Source organism: Petaurus breviceps, unplaced genomic scaffold (genome assembly GCF_028583685.1).
Source record: "Petaurus breviceps papuanus isolate PSGF00001 unplaced genomic scaffold, PetGlider_PUasm1.0 90594, whole genome shotgun sequence".
NCBI classification, from domain to species: Eukaryota; Metazoa; Chordata; class Mammalia; order Diprotodontia; family Petauridae; genus Petaurus; species Petaurus breviceps.
In genome coordinates, this window is record NW_027187281.1 from 3,677,547 (window position 1) to 3,696,060 (window position 18,514).

Below are 18,514 nucleotides of genomic sequence, written 5' to 3' on the forward strand. Positions count from 1 at the left end.
TTACTGTGATATAGAAATGACCCTGGGATTCTCAAAAGTCTGTGACAGGGAGCAGTTCTGACCCACCAATTTGAAAAGCCTTCTTGTACGGGCCTAGTGATGGATAATTTTTATCTGTTCCATGAAAATCAATCCCACTAGAGACAGAATTCATCTGGTGGTCAAGGGATTTTTTTAAATTTTTATTATTTTGGGGGTACACTAGCTCATGAAGACTGTAAAATTGTAAATTGATTTTAATTCTGTTTTTAAAACTTAAGCTCATAGATGTTTAATGGTTTCTCACTCTGTGTGAGTCTAACCTCCTTACCCTTGTAACTTCACCCTTCACCTACTTGCTGGAGAAACTTGCCTGAAAATCAAGTTTTTGGTTTTGTAATTGTTGCTGTTCAGTCATGTCTGACTCTTCATGACCCATGGACCATACTGCACCAGTACTTTCCATTTAGCTCAGTAATAACAATCATGAAATTTCACATGCAATTGTATCTTAAATTCTAAATTATCCTTTTTTCAGCTGAAGAGCCCAAGTACTGTGAAGTAATGTCCCAAAGGTCACACATCATTAACAGAGATACTGCCATAATATATATTTCTTTAAATTAGTGGGGGGCAGGGGAATTCCTATGTATTATATTGCAAGTGGAAAACTAATTGTGGTGGGATTCATCATACTGAATTTTCCGACTTTGGTATTCAAATTTTGGACTATAAGCCAGTTAATTGTACCCAACTTAGTATATCAGGAAACCAACATTGGTAAGTTGGCATGATCCTGCCTTTTAGAGAAAAATAAATAATAGTATTTCATTTAATTAACCAATAAATGTGGGACCAGACACTTCACTGCATTTAACCTCAGAATCCCATTTAAAATTTCTTGTGGTCTGCTGCTATATCTGTTCCTTATTATGTAAATTGTGAGTATTTTCCAATAGGGCCCATTCTGTTTTTGCCCACAAGATGGAGAGAAGGAATTTTGGAGATAGGACAGATCCTGTTTCAGATCATGCTATCCATTACAGCCATTGCTACTCATTCATCCTTTTCATTCATTACATATTTATTTTCTAACTTGCAAAATCTATGTCTCAATAAAACTGAGAACTCATTTAGACTTTCCAGGTGTAAGGAACATAACAATAATAACAATGATAGTTCATCAAAGTGTGAAATTTATTTTCCTTGTTCATAGAAAGAAAATTCTGAAATGAAAAGTCTTTGTTCCAGTTTTTTGGTAAGACTGAAAAACTTCCTTTATCCCAAATGCTGTTTTTTAAAAAAGATTTCTTTCTAAATATTTTATTCACATACTTTTTCTTTAAAAAAAAATCACTGTCACTTTATAATGACTCCAACTCACCCACCCCACCATAATCCTCTTTTGTAACACATAAATGCAGTCAAATAAACCAAATCAACACATTCCCTGGGTTTGAAAATAGGCCTATTTGCACCTGTAGTCCACCATGACTCCTCTCCCTGAAGTTAAGATTGGAGGAGCTAACTTTCTTAGAGTATATAATGAGGATTTATTGGAGGGACAAAGAGTGATTTCAGAATAATTATAGTCCCTAAATTTCAACCTTGAAATACTATGAATTCCCATGCCCAAATCTGAGATTTTTTCTTCTAGCTCCTTTTTCTCTCCTCCACTTTTGAGCTGAATTTGATCACTTTGCTATTTTAGTTAAAAATGGCATGATTTTGGTCTGACTGGTTACATGAAGCATGAAGAGTGCTGATTTTTACTCTGCATTTTTCCTTCAGGGATTGCACAGAACCAAGGCCACATGGAAGCCAAGCGTTCTCTTTCTTCTGGAGCACGTGCCCAGGTTAGATCAGAACATTCTCCTCCCTTGAGACATGTTTGCTATGTTGTTTGATTTCTTGCAGTAGATCTAGCTCAATGTTCTTACTGTTTTCATATGATAGTTATAAATTAACAAATGGATCCATACATTCTTCCTTCAATACACTACGACTCTGTTATAATATGGCTTCAATTATTACCATCTGACTATGTTACAGGTCAAATCATATCTCCTAAAATATAATGAGTAAAAATGGAAAAAGTCTGATAGAACATGACTGGCTATCCTGCTTGGATTTTTATTAATCTTGTCCACCATTAGCTATGTTTGAAAAGGCATACTATTGCATAATTTCATTTAATCTTGCCATTTTGATGTCATCAGGAACTAACTTGATACTAAATTCTACAGTCGTCCATTGATTATCATCATTTTCCTTTCACTTGTTCTGTTGTTCTTTAACTTACTTTTGTAACAAAAATCCATAAAACTTACATCACATCATTTCCACGTTATTCAGATATTCAATTCTATGATGCTTGTGATGTATATATTCCCTTTAATGATGCTTACATCATCCATTCACTTGTGCATTCCTGAATTCCCATTTGATACATATTTATTTAACAACCGTTATGTCAAATCAAGTCAGCAAGCATTTAATAAGGACTTACTTTGTGCCAGGCATTGCACTAGGTTTTGGGGACACCGACAGAATTGAAACAGTCCTTGTCCTTAAGAAGCTTAGCTTCTATCAGGAGTGTAGGGAACAATATGAGCAGGGAGAAGTAAATACAAAATGTTGTGAGTTTTTTGTCTGGACTGGTGATTTCATTGGCATCTGCACCTGATCTGTACATTACGAGTCTTGCAGAGTTGCCTGGGGTATTGAGAGACTGATGGACCTGCCCAGAGTCCCTGACACTTAGGGGTGGTGGGGTGGCAGGTAGGGCTTGAACCCAGGTCTGCTTGGGTGCAAGGCTGACTGGTTCTCTCAACAGTCCATACAGCATTCTAAAAATACAAATACAAAATATAGATACAGATTGGAAATGCAGTAATTTCTGGTGGTTTGGAAGAAGAGGATTCTAACAAAGGGGGAGTTTGGGATAGACCTCACCTAGGATGTGGCACTTCAGTAAGAGGGTACAATGAGGCAGCCTGGGCAGTCATAGGAGATGGAATGGCATGGACAGAGAATGGGAAGGAGGCCAGTTTGGCTGGATAGACTGTAGAGTTCATGCAGGTGAATAGTAGTTAATGAACTTGGAAAAGAAGGCTGGAGTTGGATTGTGAGGGAATTTAAATGCTAAACAAAGGAATTCGTATTTCATTCTACAGGTGTTTGGGAGCCACGTCAGTTTCTTGAGCAGGGGCAGGGATAGGGTCAGAGCTGTGCTTTGTGAATATTACATTTGCAGTTATGTGGAGAACAGGAGAGAAATAAGACAGAGAAATCAGTTAGGGCTAGCTTCAGTGTCAGTAAGGCAAGGGTTCAGATCCCATTTTATCTTTATGATTCTGAGCAAGTCACTTCAATTTTAGTGCTATAGGCAAAGATGGGTGACACTTACCTATCTGAATTGGTAGAGTTAGTCTCCTCCACAGAAGCCCCTTTACTGGATTTACAGAGGTTTGGATAATATAAAACTGAGGATAAGAAGCAAAAAATTATTTTTCTATGTGATTTTTAATAAAGTAATTTAATAATTGAATTAATTTAAATTTAGTAGAACTTAATAAGTGAATTATCTTGATTAAGTGATCAGTAAACATTTATTAACCGCCTACTATGTGCCAAACACTGTGTTAAGCACTGGGGATACAAAGGAAGGCAAAAGACAGCTCCTGCCCTCAGGGAGTTCACAGTCTAATGGATTGTGATTTGGTTAGGCTGTTATTAAAATTATTTTCATTCACATTTACTGGGCATGTGCCAGCTGAAGATACTGGAGGATAGCCCACATGTGCTAGGAGTGCTAAGCTGGAGTCAACCTTAGCAGTGGGGCCATATGGTGGTTGGACATGGTAATCTGCACACTCAAAATTGAGAGCTACCTCCACCTACTGCTGTAAAGAACTGTTGTTACAGGGGTGGCTAGGTGGCACAGTGAATAGAGCACTGGCCCTGGAATCAGGAGGACCTGAGTTCAAATCCAGCCTCAGATGCTTAATACAAAAACTAGCCGTGTCACCTTGGGCAAGTCACTAAACCCCAATTGCCCTCCAAAAAAACAAAAAAAAATAAAAATTAGAAAAAAAGGAACTGTTGTTACGTAGGCATGATAATATTTATTACTATGCTTAAAAGATATTAAATTGGAAGCCATCTGAGGTGGACCATATTCCTTGGGGCTTTTTAAAAGAGGTCTCTCCTATGCCTGTCCCTTTTTCTTTTTCGGTCACATAGCCCAGCCCCAGTTGAGGCCTGGACAGATTGGTATGTTTGGGCTGTAATTCCTCTCCTTCAGAGATGGCTGCATTCCATTCAGAAAGCTCTGCAGTGCTTAGTGGACAAATAAATATATCATTACATGTTGGTTCCTGACTACTGACAGTAGTAAGAATGTGCTTTCCTCTGTGAACCAAGCAGATGAAATTCCTTGAGACTGATTGTGGCTAGAAGATCACATGTTCCTTACTTAGCAGAATTTCAAAGAATTCCAAACTTAAATAGTTCCTGAATTTAGTGGCATTCCCAGGAAGCAATAGTACTCCACAGGCTTAGGATATTTGGAGGGTCAGTGCCCCCATGTTGCCCCTGATGATGCAGTCAGCTAGAGGGCTCGATTTCCTCCTCTGGGCCTCTACCGGCTAAACCTGAGCAGCCAGCTAATGTCCAGCAAACATCAACATATGCCAGATTCATAAGATTTGATGCACGGCTGTCCCTTAGCTGAGATGCGAACTATCCATCATATAAGCAACCCATTAAGTTGAGAGCAGAATGATTTATAGAGGTGTCAGGGGAGATAACTAATTACAGGGCTTGCAGATATGCTTTTGATCAGGAAACCTTTGGGAGAAACATTATTGGGGGTGGGGGAGGCTGTGAATTGATTTTTCTAGACCACTGAATAACCCTTTAAACACTCCTTTTTGGGGGGGAGGATTAGAAAGAATAATCAACTAGAAAATAGAAGTTCCAAGTGTGCCAGCTATTCACTGTAACTTTGGGGAAGTCGTTGGACTTCTCAGAACTTTGTATTTTTCATCTCTAAAATGGAATTATAATACCTGCTGTGCCAATACACTTGTGCCCACACAGGCACGCATGCACACACACACAGAGTTCCAAAAGTCTTAGTGTAGTTTTAAGCTACTAAAGCTTAAAATAAGCTTATATGTGCGTGTGACTTTGTAACTATAAAACATTATTGTAAATTTTAATTAACAACAATATGTTATTGATTTCCCTGCCTTCTTAAACAAAACATACAAAATATAATTTAACCTTTTCTTGATAATTTGTTATGAACCTGTATTATTGTCCTGTGCTGTAATAGAATGATACGTTTAAGAGCCATTGATATGTTTAGGTATGGTGACTCCCCCCCCAAATGTCTTGAGTGCTGGGATTTTCCTTCTTGCTTTTTATAGTTCCTTTATCTCCTCCCTTTGCTGCCAATTGTCGCTTCTAATCTACTCCCTATTTTTATAAACTGTTGTTTGGCAGTTGGCCAGCAGATACTTTGGCGGTTGCATGTAGTTCATGGTCTTTACGATGGCTATTTGACTCTCAAAGGGTTTTTTTTTGTTTGTTTTTAAAATTTTCTTCTGAGTTCAAGGTTGCACACTCCAGGGTAGAGTTGTAAGAATTCTGATATGGTAGATGAGTGGATATGTCACTATAGCTATAGTCCTAGTAATGGTCACTTATGTGAACATGCAATGTCATGCAGAGTAGGCATTTAATAAATAAATATTATTTAAATTGGATCGTTTTCAATGTAATGCTTTCCCTGACATGCACAGTCCAGAGACAAATGGGTAATATTCATACTCCAGCTCTGTGTATTTTTACTTACTGTAACTAATGCCTGGAATTTTCTCCATTCCAATTTCCCACCTCCTGGCTTTCTTGGCTTCCTTGAAGTCTCAGCTAAAATACTCCCTTCTGTAAGAAGCCTTTTCACATCCTCCTTAATGCTAGTATCCTCCATTGAAGCAATGTCTCCCTTTTCTTTGATCTCTGGTTCTATTAAGCACATAGAGGCCTTGCTTGCTCTCCCAACACCCCATAAGAACTGCTGCTTTTCCCTTTTCCTCTAAAATTATCTTGTATTTATTATTTTGTGCATATTTTATAACTACTAAACATGTGTACATGTTATGTCCCCCAATAAAATGTAAGCTCCTTGGGGGCAGGGCCTAGAGTTAGGAAGTTTTGAATTCAAATTTGACCTCATACATTTACTAGCTATTTGACCCTGGGCAAGTCATTTAACTTCTGCTTGCTTCAGTTTCCTCAACTTTAAAATGGGGATAATAGTATCTACCTCCCAGAGTTGCTTTAAGAATCAAATGATGATATTTGTGAAGCACTTAGTATATAATACCTGGCATCTTGTCTGTATAAAGTTTTTTTGTTTATTAGATTAGATTGTGAACTTCTTGAGAGCAGGGACTGTTTTTGCCATTCTTTGTATCATTGCTTAGTACAGTGTGTGGCACATAGTAGGTGCTTAATAAATGCTCATTGATATATTAGGAGAAAGAGAAAGGGAGAGGTAGAATGGGGTAAATTATCTCACATAAAAGAGGCAAAAAAAAGCTTTTACTATGGAGGGGAAGTGGGGGGAGGTGAGAAGAAATGAGTGAATCTTACTCTCATTGGATTTGACTTAAGGAGGGAATAACATATACACTCGATTTGGTATGGAAATCTATCTTTACCGTAGGGGGAAATGATAAGGGGGAGGTTGATTGAAGGGAGGGCAGATCAGGGGAGGGAGTAGTCAGAAGCAAACACTTTTAAAAAGGGACAGGGTCAAAGGAGAAAATAGAATAAATGGAGGGGTGGGATAGGATGGAGGGAAATATAGTTAGTCTTTCACAACATAACTATTATGGAAGTGTTTTGTATAACTATACATGTATAACCTATATTGAGTTGCTTTCCTTCTCAATGATGGTCGGTGGGGAGAGAAGAAGGAAGAGAATTTGGAACTCAGAGTTTTAAAAACAAATGTTAAAAATTGTTTTTACATGCAACTGGGAAATAAGATATACAGACAGTGGGGTATAGAAATCTGTCTTGCTCTACAAGAAAGTTAGGGGGAGGGGGTGATAGAAGGGAGAGCAGACTGGGGGAAAGGGTAATCAGAATGCACACCATCTTGGGGTGGGGAAAAAATTTGGAACTCAAAATCTTGTGTAAATGAATGTTGAAAACTAAAATAAATTAATAAAATAATAAATGCTCACTGACTTGACTTGACCTGACTCAGAAGGCTTCCCTTGGATGCTGATGCTTGTAACTTGATTACACAAAATCTGAGTGTCCGTTTAACCAGAAGAAAACAAAAGCTCTGAGCTTTCAAATAGGTCACACAAAACTTGTTGCTGAGGGTGCACTTTGCATGACTTTCGTGGAATTGTCTTCAAGTCTGCTTTTTTTTCCCAGCTCTTATTTTGGTTATGACTTTTCCCCCTCTCTTTGGTTTGACTATAATGCATCAGCTCACATGCAGGTAGTAGCCAGGACAGCAGCATTCAAAGCCAACCTGGTGAGCAGAGCTATGTGTAACGCCTTTTCAACATTTAAACTCATGGCTAAATATTTTGCTCCTCGATACCCAGCCTTGAATGATCTACACATGTCCCTGCAAGAATTAGGAGGCTTACTGGTCCAATTCTGTCTGAATGCCTTGAAGCTTTGTTGCTTCAGTAGGCAAAATGGGGTAGTTTTGTTTGCAGAGATCATTCCTTCTGTGGGTTCATTAGAATCATTAAAAAGTTCATTCCTCTTTAAAAACAATATTAACTTCAGTGCTACAGGAGCCATTGTAAAGTCACCTAAACAGTCTTATGAAGTTGGAAGGACAAAGAGAACCAGTTTCCCATAAATACTCTTAATACTTTCTTGCTTTTTCCTCTCAGGTAACAGAGGATGGGTTTTTGTCTGCACTGAAGATGCTGGATGTGGGAAAGTGGCCAATTTTTGCCCTTTGCTCACCAGATGAACTGAAGTTAATTCGTCAGGCCTGTGTCTTTGGCAGTGCTGGTAATGAAGTTTTGTATTCTACAGAAAATGATGAGGTAATTTGCACAACAAGCCAAAACCGCTATCCATGTTTTCAGTCATTAGTCTCCTATTGTAATCAATTGGTGATCTCCAGTCCCTTGAAAGATAAGAAATTAAGACAAAATGAGCAAGTGGGAGGGGATGGGAGGCTCACAGGTAAATTGCTGAGCCTGGAGGCAGGAAGACTTATCTTCCTGAATTAGCCATGTGACCCTGGGCAGCTCATTGAACCCTGTTTGCCTCAGTTTTCTCATTTGTAAAATGAGTTGGAGAAGGAAATGGCAACCACACCAGTGTCCTTGCCAAGAAAACTCCAAATAGAGTTGTGAAGAGTTGGACACAACTGAAAAAATGACTGAGCAGTAACAAATGTAATACAATCTTTATCTTCCTTTGTGAGGTCTTGTGTGTGCTTCGTCATAGAATCGTTATAACTTCTTAGATTTAGAAGTGGATTGGGATTTACAGTCATCTAGTCCAACCCCATTTTACAGATGAGGAAACCAAGGTCCAGAGACTTGAACAAGGTTACGCAGGCGCAACTGATAGAGCATAGACTTGGACCCCTGATGTTCAGATTCTAGCTACATTTTGCTTCTCCATGTTACTTAGTTTATTCATCTTTCATCAAGTACCTCCACGAAGCTGAGATTTTACTTTCCTACAGGTCTTTGTACTTGGTACCAATTGCAGCGGCTGCTTGGGAACAGGTGATATCCTGCATTCCATTGAACCCCGTCGAGTCGATCACTTATGTGGCAAAAAAATAGCCTGCCTGAGCTATGGAAGTGGTCCTCATGTCGTCATTGCAACAGACGGTAATGTAGGAATACAGATACCACCCCTGAATCTTTGCTCCATTCCTGGTTCATAACCCAAGCCTAGGTTCCACTTCTGTGGTGAGTGAGTGCCGTGTCATTGTCGGTACCCTATGATGTGCCCATTGTAATTCTGAATATATTGCTTGACTAGGAACTGTGCAGTAGACATTGAACAGAACCTTTGCAGTTGCAGGCAGATGTTGGCTCTGCCTCTATTGAGCTGTGAAGCTCTGGTGATGACAGAGGGGCATGTGTGAATGTAATTGAGCTTTGAGAGTGCACTGAAGCAGTTTGGTTTGCAAAGGTAATTTCTGCTTTGGTGAGTAGAGGCCTCAAAATACAATTCATTCCTTCTTCAGATGGTATTAATTAACTCTGACTTTATTGGAGTAGCTTTAGAACTCTTTATATGATCTTGCACAAGTGGTCTACTAGCCTCAGAGTCTTAGAAGAACTAGAAATAGCATTTGACAAAATCTTTGCTTTATTTCCCTAAATTTGCAGCCAAAAAGCAGTCAAATTGCATAAGTCAGCACTTTAAGAATATTGCATTATATGTGGCAGAAATAACAAAACTGACCCAGATCAGATGTTTTAGAGTTTTAACCAGTTCTTTTTTTTCAAAATGTAGTTGCCATTAAAAATTCAGTCATGACAACAAATATTATTACTGATAATATGGCATACTGTTTTAAAAAGTACATTTTATTGATGCTTTTTGTTTTTAACATCATAGTAATTTCTAGATATTTATATCTCCCAACTCACCAGCAATAAGGCCTTCCTTGTAACAAAGAAAAATAGTTAAGCAAAATCAACTAGCATACAAGTATGTCTAAGAGTTTATACAGTAGTCTGCACCCATAATCCCTCACCTTTCTCCTGAGAGAAGGAAAGCATTTCTTTATCTCTTCTCTGGGAGCAGGATGGGTGATCATAGGAACTTAGAAGAGATGCAAAGAAAAGCAGTGAACATGATTAAAAATGAGAAAAGCAGATGGGAGAGAGATGAAGGAATATAGACTGTAAGCCCCTTGAGGGCAGAGATGGTTTAATTTTTGCCTTTGTATCCCCAGCACTTAGCATGTTTCCTTGTATGTTTTAAATGCCTAATAAATTTTTTCTGAATTGAATTAAATTGGGTATAAGAGTTATTTAAACTAGAGGAATTGGGGCCAGTGGGAGAGCAATAGATACTAAATTTGGGGTATGATTCTAAATGATTAGTTGTGTTGTCTGTTTCCACTAAGTATAAATAAAGAAAGAACTGGCTTAATTTGCAGTGGGGGGGTGGGGAGGAATGGGATATTGAAATTACTCTTAGGCAGAGTGTCATGAGTATACGGGTTGTTCAAAGTACTATCAAATTAGGTTCTAAAGCTTCATTCTCTAAATATTATTAAGAATAAGCTTGATAGTCATCTCATAGAACTGAAAAGGACTCCATCATTCTACAGCTGAAGTAATCAAGGCCCAGAGAATGGGAATTTCTGAGCCAGGGTCAGGGTCAGAGGTACATGGAGCAGTACCTCCATGCTGCCTCTCCTTGGTGAAGCCCCCTCAAGAAATGAGAAGGGGAGACAAAATAGTGTCAGTGTAAAAATTGGTCTTTAGGGTTAACTGAGTTTCTGTTTAACTCCAAGAATATGGTTTACAGTAGGAAATAATCCCCTGCCTCTTCCCATGAGGAATCTTTTTAAGTGGATCACGTGATCTAGTAAATAGCTTGTTCTTTAAAAAAGAACTTTTTAATGTATCCTTAAACCATTTAATTTTCACACTAAAGTCCTAACTCTGAACAATGTCAGAATTAGCCAGATAATCTTTGTATTATCCATGTAAGACCTGTGTCTTATGACCTGCATTCTAAGTACTAACCAGGAATTATTAGTACTCTAAGAATGTGAATAAAATCTCTCTCTACCCATCAATCCCCCTTCTTTGCATTCTTTACAAGATAGATTTCTTTAAAGGGAGTGCAGTATACTGAAAATAGCACCAGACTCAGAAGACCTAGGTTCTAGTTTCAGTTCCTGTTTGACACTAGATGGTTCACTTAATCTGTCTGGGTTTTGGTTTCCTGATCATAAAAGGTGTGAGCCATACTAATTGCTCTCTGCGGCTCATCCCAGTTCTAAAAGTCTATGAGCAGAATAATCTCAGGAAAGCTGGTTTGATATTATCCCATACTTTCTGTCAGATGGTAGGGATTACTTCAAGACTGAATGAATATGTGAAGAAATCAATCCTCAGTTTCCTCATGTATATAATGTATTTTCTTCACAGTGCTATTATAAGGAAAATGATTTATAAACTATAAAGTGATAGTTGAATGTAATATTGTTATTTCTGATAATACTTGCTCAGTATTGACATTAGTACAGTTCGGATTTTATCATAACATATTGCTACTTACTTAGAGGCAATATGGCACAATGGGTAGAAATCTGGGATTTTAGTTAAGAAGGTCAGAATTCAGGTGTTATCTCTGACATATACAAGCTGTGAGACCATGGGTGGGCCATTTAACTTCTCAGTGCCCTAGGCAGCTTTCCAAGACTATATAGAAGTGCTGCATTGAGAGGTTCCCCCCTTTAATGAAATCATAGGTCTGGACTTCTTCCCTCCTTATAACAACAACAGAATAAAATCTCTATTTGTTAGAAATCAGTCCTCCAATTTTTAGGGCTTCCTGTCAGCTTTCTGCTGGGAAGAGTCATCTTGTTGCCCAGGCATGGAAACCAAAGTTGTGACTTTTCAAAAACTTTCTCTCTGCAGTCTGGGTTTGGTAGGTGAAGCTGGGGAATTTGATTGATATTCTAATTCAATTTCATTTATTAAATCATTATGGTACATAGTTATAATGAAGATAATTCCCATAGAAATTCTTTATCTTGCTCTTTTTTTTTTATTTTCAGAAGGAGAAGTGTATACCTGGGGCCATAATGCTTATAACCAGTTGGGCAATGGGACAACTAATCATGGTTTAGTACCTACCCACATCTCTACCAATTTAGGAAACAGGAAAGTCATTGAAGTGGCCTGTGGATCTCACCATTCCTTGGCACTGACATCTGATGGCGAGGTAAGAGTGCTCAACATAAATATATATCTTGTTCTCTCTCCATAGGAAGAAGATTAGAGAGATTCTTGTGACCATCCCCCCTAAAAACTGGTCAAATAGTTGGAGTAACTATTTGGGGATCAAAAAGTTCCCACTTAAGTTTCCTCAACCCCATCCTCCCCTCATATGACTTGATCTTATCCTCATTTATTAAAATTCCTTGGGCTTGTATACTATAGTGTACCTGCATACTGTACTATCTATAACATTTAGAGACTTCTCTGACATTGTTTTTATATTGTGACAGCGAAGTGCAAAAACCAGTGTCTTTTTCTGAAATACAAGAGGGTTTTATGAAAACAAGTTTTTGGCCAAAACAAATTTTACAAAACATATTTTCTTAAGTGGAAAATACTTATCCAGTATTTTTAAAATTACACATACACACACACACACACACGTGAGAAGCAGGCAGTGTGGTATAGTATGTATGCTAATTTTAAAAATACTCACTATTAGCATCAAGGAATGGTGAGACCCACAGGCCACTTCAACAGCTTTCTTGTTTGTGACCCTTTTCAGTCACTTGTCCTCTCTTTGCCTCAGTTTCCTCATCTGTAGAAGATCTGCCTCATGGAGTTGCTGTGATTCTAAAAGGACTATAAAAGTGTGTCATTACTCTAATTAGCAAAGGTTTCATTGTTCAGTTGAGATGATTCTTGAGCTAATGTGGATTAAGAGATTCCTGCTTTCTCCTCTAACAGGTATTTGCCTGGGGTTACAATAACTCTGGACAGGTTGGGTCTGGCTCCACAGCCAACCAACCTATTCCTCGAAAAGTGACTGGCTGCTTACAGAACAAAATCGCTACAAACATAGCTTGTGGTCAGTTTTGCTCAATGGCTGTGGTGGAAAGTGGCGAGGTAAGTAAGAGGCTTCCGCTCAGAATGTTGGACACTTTGGTAGTTTGAGACTTGCTTTTGAAAAGCAAATTCTCATGTCCTGCCACACACAGCAAGCAGTATGGTTATTATCATCTGGGGCTGTGGTTGATGCTTCCTATAGAAATTTGCATCCAAATCCTCCAACCCTTCATCGCCTGACCACTTCCCATCTTCCTGATCTTTTTACCCTTTACTCTCCCATGCCTGATATACCCTGTGCTCTAGTAATATTGATTTCTGTGCTGTTCTTCATGTAAGTCACTCCCATCTCTTGCCTCTGGGTGTTATCTCTGGCTCTCCCCTGTGCTGGAAATTCTCTCCCTCCCCATCTCTGCCTCCTGGCTTCTTCAACTTCCTTCAGGTCTCAGCTAAAACCCTACCTTCTGAAAGAAGCCTTCTCTGGGCCCTTTTAATGTTAGGGCCTTCCCTCTGAGTATCTCCAGTTTATTGTGTATACATCGTGTTCGTTCATAGTTGTTTGCCTGTTGTCTCCTCCTTTAGATTGTTGGTTTCTTAAAGGCAGGGACTGTTTTTGCTTGTATTTGTATCCCTAGCTCTTAGTACAATGCTTATTGACTTTTTTTGGTCTCTTTCAAGGTTTATGTCTGGGGATACAATGGAAATGGGCAGCTTGGACTGGGCAGCAGTGGCAATCAGCCAACTCCCTGTAGAATAGCCGCTTTACAAGGCATTCGGGTGCACAAGGTATGTTCATTGGGTCATATTTTTCAGCCCTCAATATAACAAAGAAATAATATGTAGCCAGTATGGTTTTAATAGTATGATTGTGACTTGAGTGTCAAAGATCATCTCAATGATGGGGCAGCCAGGTGGCTCAGTGAGTAAGAGCACCGGCCCCAGAGTAGGGATGACCTGGGATCGAATCCAGGCTGAGACTCTTAGCACCCACCCAGAAACACCTGGCAGTATAACCTTGAGCAACTTGCTTAACCCCAATTGCTTAGGGGCGGCCAGGTGGCTCAGTGAGTAAGAGCACCGGCCCCACAATCAGGATGACCTGGGATCGAATCCTGGCTCAGATTCTTAGCACCACACCCAGAAATAACTGGCCGTGTAACCTTGAGCAAGTTACTTAACCCCAATTGCTTTAAAAAAAAAAAAAAGCCATGTAACTCTGATGACTATTGACAAGGTCTAGGACAAATTTGTTTTCTATTCTTAATTGGGTCTTTACTGCTGATTTTTCCTTGATTGACTATCATACTCCCCATGGCAACTATTGCCCACTTTCCCTTTTCCCATCCTCTTCCTTTCTCCCCTTTCCCCTTCCTCCTTCCTCTCAGCAGCATTGAACAGCGGGAGTGGGAACAGACGCTTTCTTCCAGTGAGCTTTAATTCATTCAGTCAGGACCCTGGCTGGAGACTTCTTGCTAAATGTCTGCTTCCGTTGGCTATTTCTAACAAGGCTATTTGCCAGATTCTTCAGTCTCTCAGCTATTGAGGACATTACCATCCTTCTAGTCACCAAAGTATAAACTTCAGAGCGATCCTTAATACAATATTTGTATCCTTGAAATAGTCTAGGTAAAGTTCCATATTCTTTCCATCCTGCTCTCCCTTCTTCCCTCTATAAGTGTAAATAAAGAAATTATTAGCACAGTGCCCGGAACATAGTAGGCACTTACTAAATATTTATTTTCTTTCCTTTCCCCCACCCCTGATTCTCCTTCTTTCACCACATATCTAATCAGCCACCCAGTATGGACAATTCTACCTCAACATTTACCACATCCTCTTTCCACTCATGACTGCTGCTCTAGTTCAGGCCTTATCATCTCTTAACAGGATCATCACAGTAGCCTTCTAATTGGCCCCTGTTTCCTGTTTCTTGTCTCCCTCATATAGCTGTCTAGTGAATATTTCTAATTCACAGCTTGGACCATGTCAGCCCTCTGCTCAAAAACTCCAAGGCTTCCTGTCACGATTAGCCCCAAATACAAACTTATCAGCCTGGCATTTAAAACCCCCCCTTAAGTTGCCCTCCTTCTACTTTTCTAGACTTATTTTACATTTTTTCTTTAAACAGTAATTTACACAGTGTTCCAGCCAAACTGGAATATTAGCTATCCCAGGGGTAACTCAGCTCTTGATTTCCCATCTGTGTGCTTTTGCACTGACAGCTCCCCATATCTGGAATGTATTACCTCTAAATCATTGCCTTTGAGAATCCCTAACTTCCTTTAAGGGTCAGCTCAGATACCACCTCCTCCATGGAGCCCTTCCTTAATCCCTACCCCATACCCCTTCCACCCCCCCCCCCCCAGTTTGGTAATATTTTCTACACTATCAAATTATCTTTTACCTTCGTATGTGAATTCCAGTAGAATGTAAGCTCTTTGAGATTAGGTACCATCTCGCAACTAGAATAGTAACTTGCATATTTTTTTTTCAATTTAGACTAGTGATTTCATCAGTGTGGTGAACTAACTGGTGTGGAAATTCCCTCCACTAGTACAGATGGACATTTCTAACTTATAGCCTTAGAGAATCATTGGGGATAATTGAGGGTTTCAGTGGTTTGTCATCATCACACAGCTGGCTATTTATCGGAAGCTGGACTTGAACCCAGGTGTTACTGACTATAGGGCTAACCAGTTTAATGTGTTTTCTATTAATTTTAGCAGTTTTCTTGTTTCATAATCTCTCTTAACTGGAGCTGTATCCATGTTAGCTAGGTGCAAAATTGGGGCAGCTTTATTTTCTTTCTTTCAAAATTTTTTTAACATTTAATTTTAATTTTATTTTTTCTCAATTACATGCAAACAAAATATTTTTAGCATATGAAAAATTTTGAATTTCATATTTGTCCCCTCTCTTTTTTCCCTTCCCCCCTCTTTGAGAAGGCAAGCAATTTGATGTAGATCATACATGTGTAGTCATGCAAAACAGTTCCATGTTAGCCATGCTGCAAAAGAATATGCAGACTAAAAAACAATAATAAAGAAAGGTGAGGAAAGTGTTCAATCTGCATTCAGTCTCCATCATATCTTTCTCTGGAGGTGGATAGCATTTTTCATAATAAGTCCTTTAGACTTGTCTTGGATCATTGTGTTGCTGAGAATCGCTAAGTCATTCACACTTGATCATTGTGCAACATTGCAGTTACTGTGTACAGCGTTCTGGTTCCTCTCACTTCATTTTGCATCAGTTCATATTAGTCTTCCCACATTTTTCTGAAACCATCCTGCTCATCATTTCTCATGGCACAATAGTATTCCATCACAATCATATAGTACAACTTGTTCAGGCATTCCCCAGTTGATGGGCATCCCTTCAATTTCCATTTCTTTGGCACCACAAAAAGAGCTACTCTAAGTATTTTTGTACCTGTAGGCCATTTTCCTTTTTCTTTAATCTCTCTGGGATGTAGACCTAGTAGTGGTATTGCTGGGTCAAAAGATATGCACAATTTTATAACCCTTTGGGCATAGTTCCAAATTGCTCTCCATAATGGTTGGATCAGTTTACAACTCCAACAGACAGAACATTAGTGTCCCAATTTTTCACATCCCCACAAATATTTGTTATTTTCCTTTTCTGTCATGTGAGCCAATCTGATATATTTGAGGTGGTACTTCACAATTGTTTTAATTTGTATTTCTCTAATAACTAGTTATTTAGAGTATTTTTATATGACTATAGATAGCTTTGATTTCTTCTTCTGAAAACTGCCTCTTCATATCTTTTGACCATTTATAAATTGGGGAATGACTTGTTTTCTTATAAATTTGATTCGTTTCTCAGCATATTTGAGAAATGAGTCCTTTATCAGAGAAACTTGCTATAAAAATTTCCCCCCAGTTTTCTGCTATTTTTTTGGAGGGGGGAAAGCAAGGCAATTGGGGTTGAGTGACTTGCCAAAGGTCACACAGCTAGTAGTGTGTCAAGTATCTGAGGCTGGATTTGAACTCAGGTCCTCCTGACTCCAGGGCTCTATTCACTGCGTCACTTAACTGTCCCATTCTGCTTTCTTTATAATTTTGATTGCACTGGTTTTATTTGTTTGTACAAAAGCGTTTTGTTTTTTTTTTGCTTTTTGGAGGGGGAAGGTAGGGCAATTGGGGTTAAGTGACTTGCACGAGGTCATACAGCTACTTTTGTGTTAAGTGTCTGAGGCCAGATTTGAATGTACAAAAGCTTTTTAATGTAATGTAATCAAAATTATCCATTTTATATCCTGTAATGCTCTCTATCTCTTGTTTGGTCACAAATTATTTTCTTATCTACAAATCTGACAGGCAAAATAGTCCATGCTCTCTTAATTAGCTTATGATGTCACCTTTTATGACTAAATCACATATCCATTTATCTTGGGATACAGTGTGAGATACTGGTCTATACCTAGTTTCTTCCAAACTGCTTTCTAGTTGTCCTAGCAATTTTTGTTAAGTTGTGATGTCTTGTCCCCAAATATTGGATTTAGGGGTTGCCAAATGCTGGGTAACTATGGTTATTTTTACTGTTTGCCTTTTGGAGGGCAGTTGGGGTTAAGTAACTTGCCAAAGGTTACAGGGCTAGTTTTTTTGTAAGTGTCTGAGGCTGGATCCGAACTCAGGTCCTCCTGACTCCAGGGCTGGCGCTTTACTCACTGCGCCACCTAGCCGCCCCCTTTACTATTATTTATTATATACCTAATCTAGTCCTCTGATTGTTCAGCATTCTTTTCAAAAAGATTTCTGCCATTGCCTTTGTAGACTACTGGGCTGGACAAGACAATTCCCTTCTTCCCTTGTGCATGAATGAGTTGATTTTCAAATACCTGACAGGCTGATCTTCGTAAGAGGCTATCTGAGTGTTTGCTATAGAGCCGGTGTCTTCCCCACATAGTTTTTTTCCAGTGATTCCAAGATATTTTGACCAGTCAAATCATCTTTTCCAATATACAACATTACCTCTTAATCTTATAAACAGTGGGCACTTAATAAGTAAGTGTTGCTTGAACTGAATTGCATATTGGGAATATCTCTATGTGTACATGAACACAAAAATTATCTTTTTATAAATGAGTAAGATATAAAAATTGGGGAAATCAAAATGATTCTATTTTATTATTGATTTCAGTCTGTACGACTGCCAACATTTTTTGTGACTGCCCAAATCATCTTTCGTTTGTCTCATAGTTAAGTTTGGAAACTCAGCTTTCCTGTAAATTACTTATTGTCTCTGAGTTAAGTTTAGAAGTTCAATTCTGTTGTTAATCACTCTTCTGTTCTTTCCTCAAGGAAATCTATTATCCTTTAGTGATGTAGGTAGATGGCAGGGAGTCTGGTCTGTTGTCCAAGGTCCGCAGTTGTTAAAATGACCTTGCCAGCGGACTCAGACAATGAGCATTTTTTAGCAACTGGACGGAAGGAGAGGTTGTCGCCAGCCCCTCGTTCCTAATTTCTAGTCAGTCATACCATTCTTCATACCTGGGATGCTTAAGACTGTGTAACCATCATACTCTTTTCCCCATTTATGATATTGCTTTTTATTCTGGAGGCTCTTCCTTTTGTCTGTGAAAGAGAGCTTTCCCCTCATTTGGGGTTCTTAACTTTTCTGAGGGGGCTGAGACCCTGTTTATTGACGAATATATACTTTGCCAATAAATTGATAGTACTAGA

At 38.8% G+C, this 18,514-nt stretch overlaps 1 protein-coding gene across 16 annotated transcripts in view; it reads left to right on the top strand.

Moving 5' to 3' along the window:
• The window catches only part of RCBTB2 (RCC1 and BTB domain containing protein 2), a 56,998-nt gene that overhangs the window by 18,403 nt on the left and 20,081 nt on the right, over nt 1-18,514 (top strand). For 11 of the 16 annotated variants that reach the window (XR_011163478.1, XM_069063670.1, XM_069063668.1 and 8 more), the window contains 7 exons: nt 1,196-1,237; nt 1,771-1,835; nt 7,917-8,075; nt 8,729-8,879; nt 11,801-11,967; nt 12,711-12,869; nt 13,488-13,595. Coding sequence is in view for 15 of the 16 variants with exons in the window: in XM_069063670.1 (XP_068919771.1) it covers nt 1,794-1,835; nt 7,917-8,075; nt 8,729-8,879; nt 11,801-11,967; nt 12,711-12,869; nt 13,488-13,595 (786 nt within the window). In the remaining variant the exon portion in view is untranslated. The remainder of the gene's footprint in view (nt 1-1,195; nt 1,238-1,770; nt 1,836-7,916; nt 8,076-8,728; nt 8,880-11,800; nt 11,968-12,710; nt 12,870-13,487; nt 13,596-18,514) is intronic. The other 5 variants (XM_069063678.1, XM_069063674.1, XM_069063671.1 and 2 more) reach the window with 1 other exon arrangement.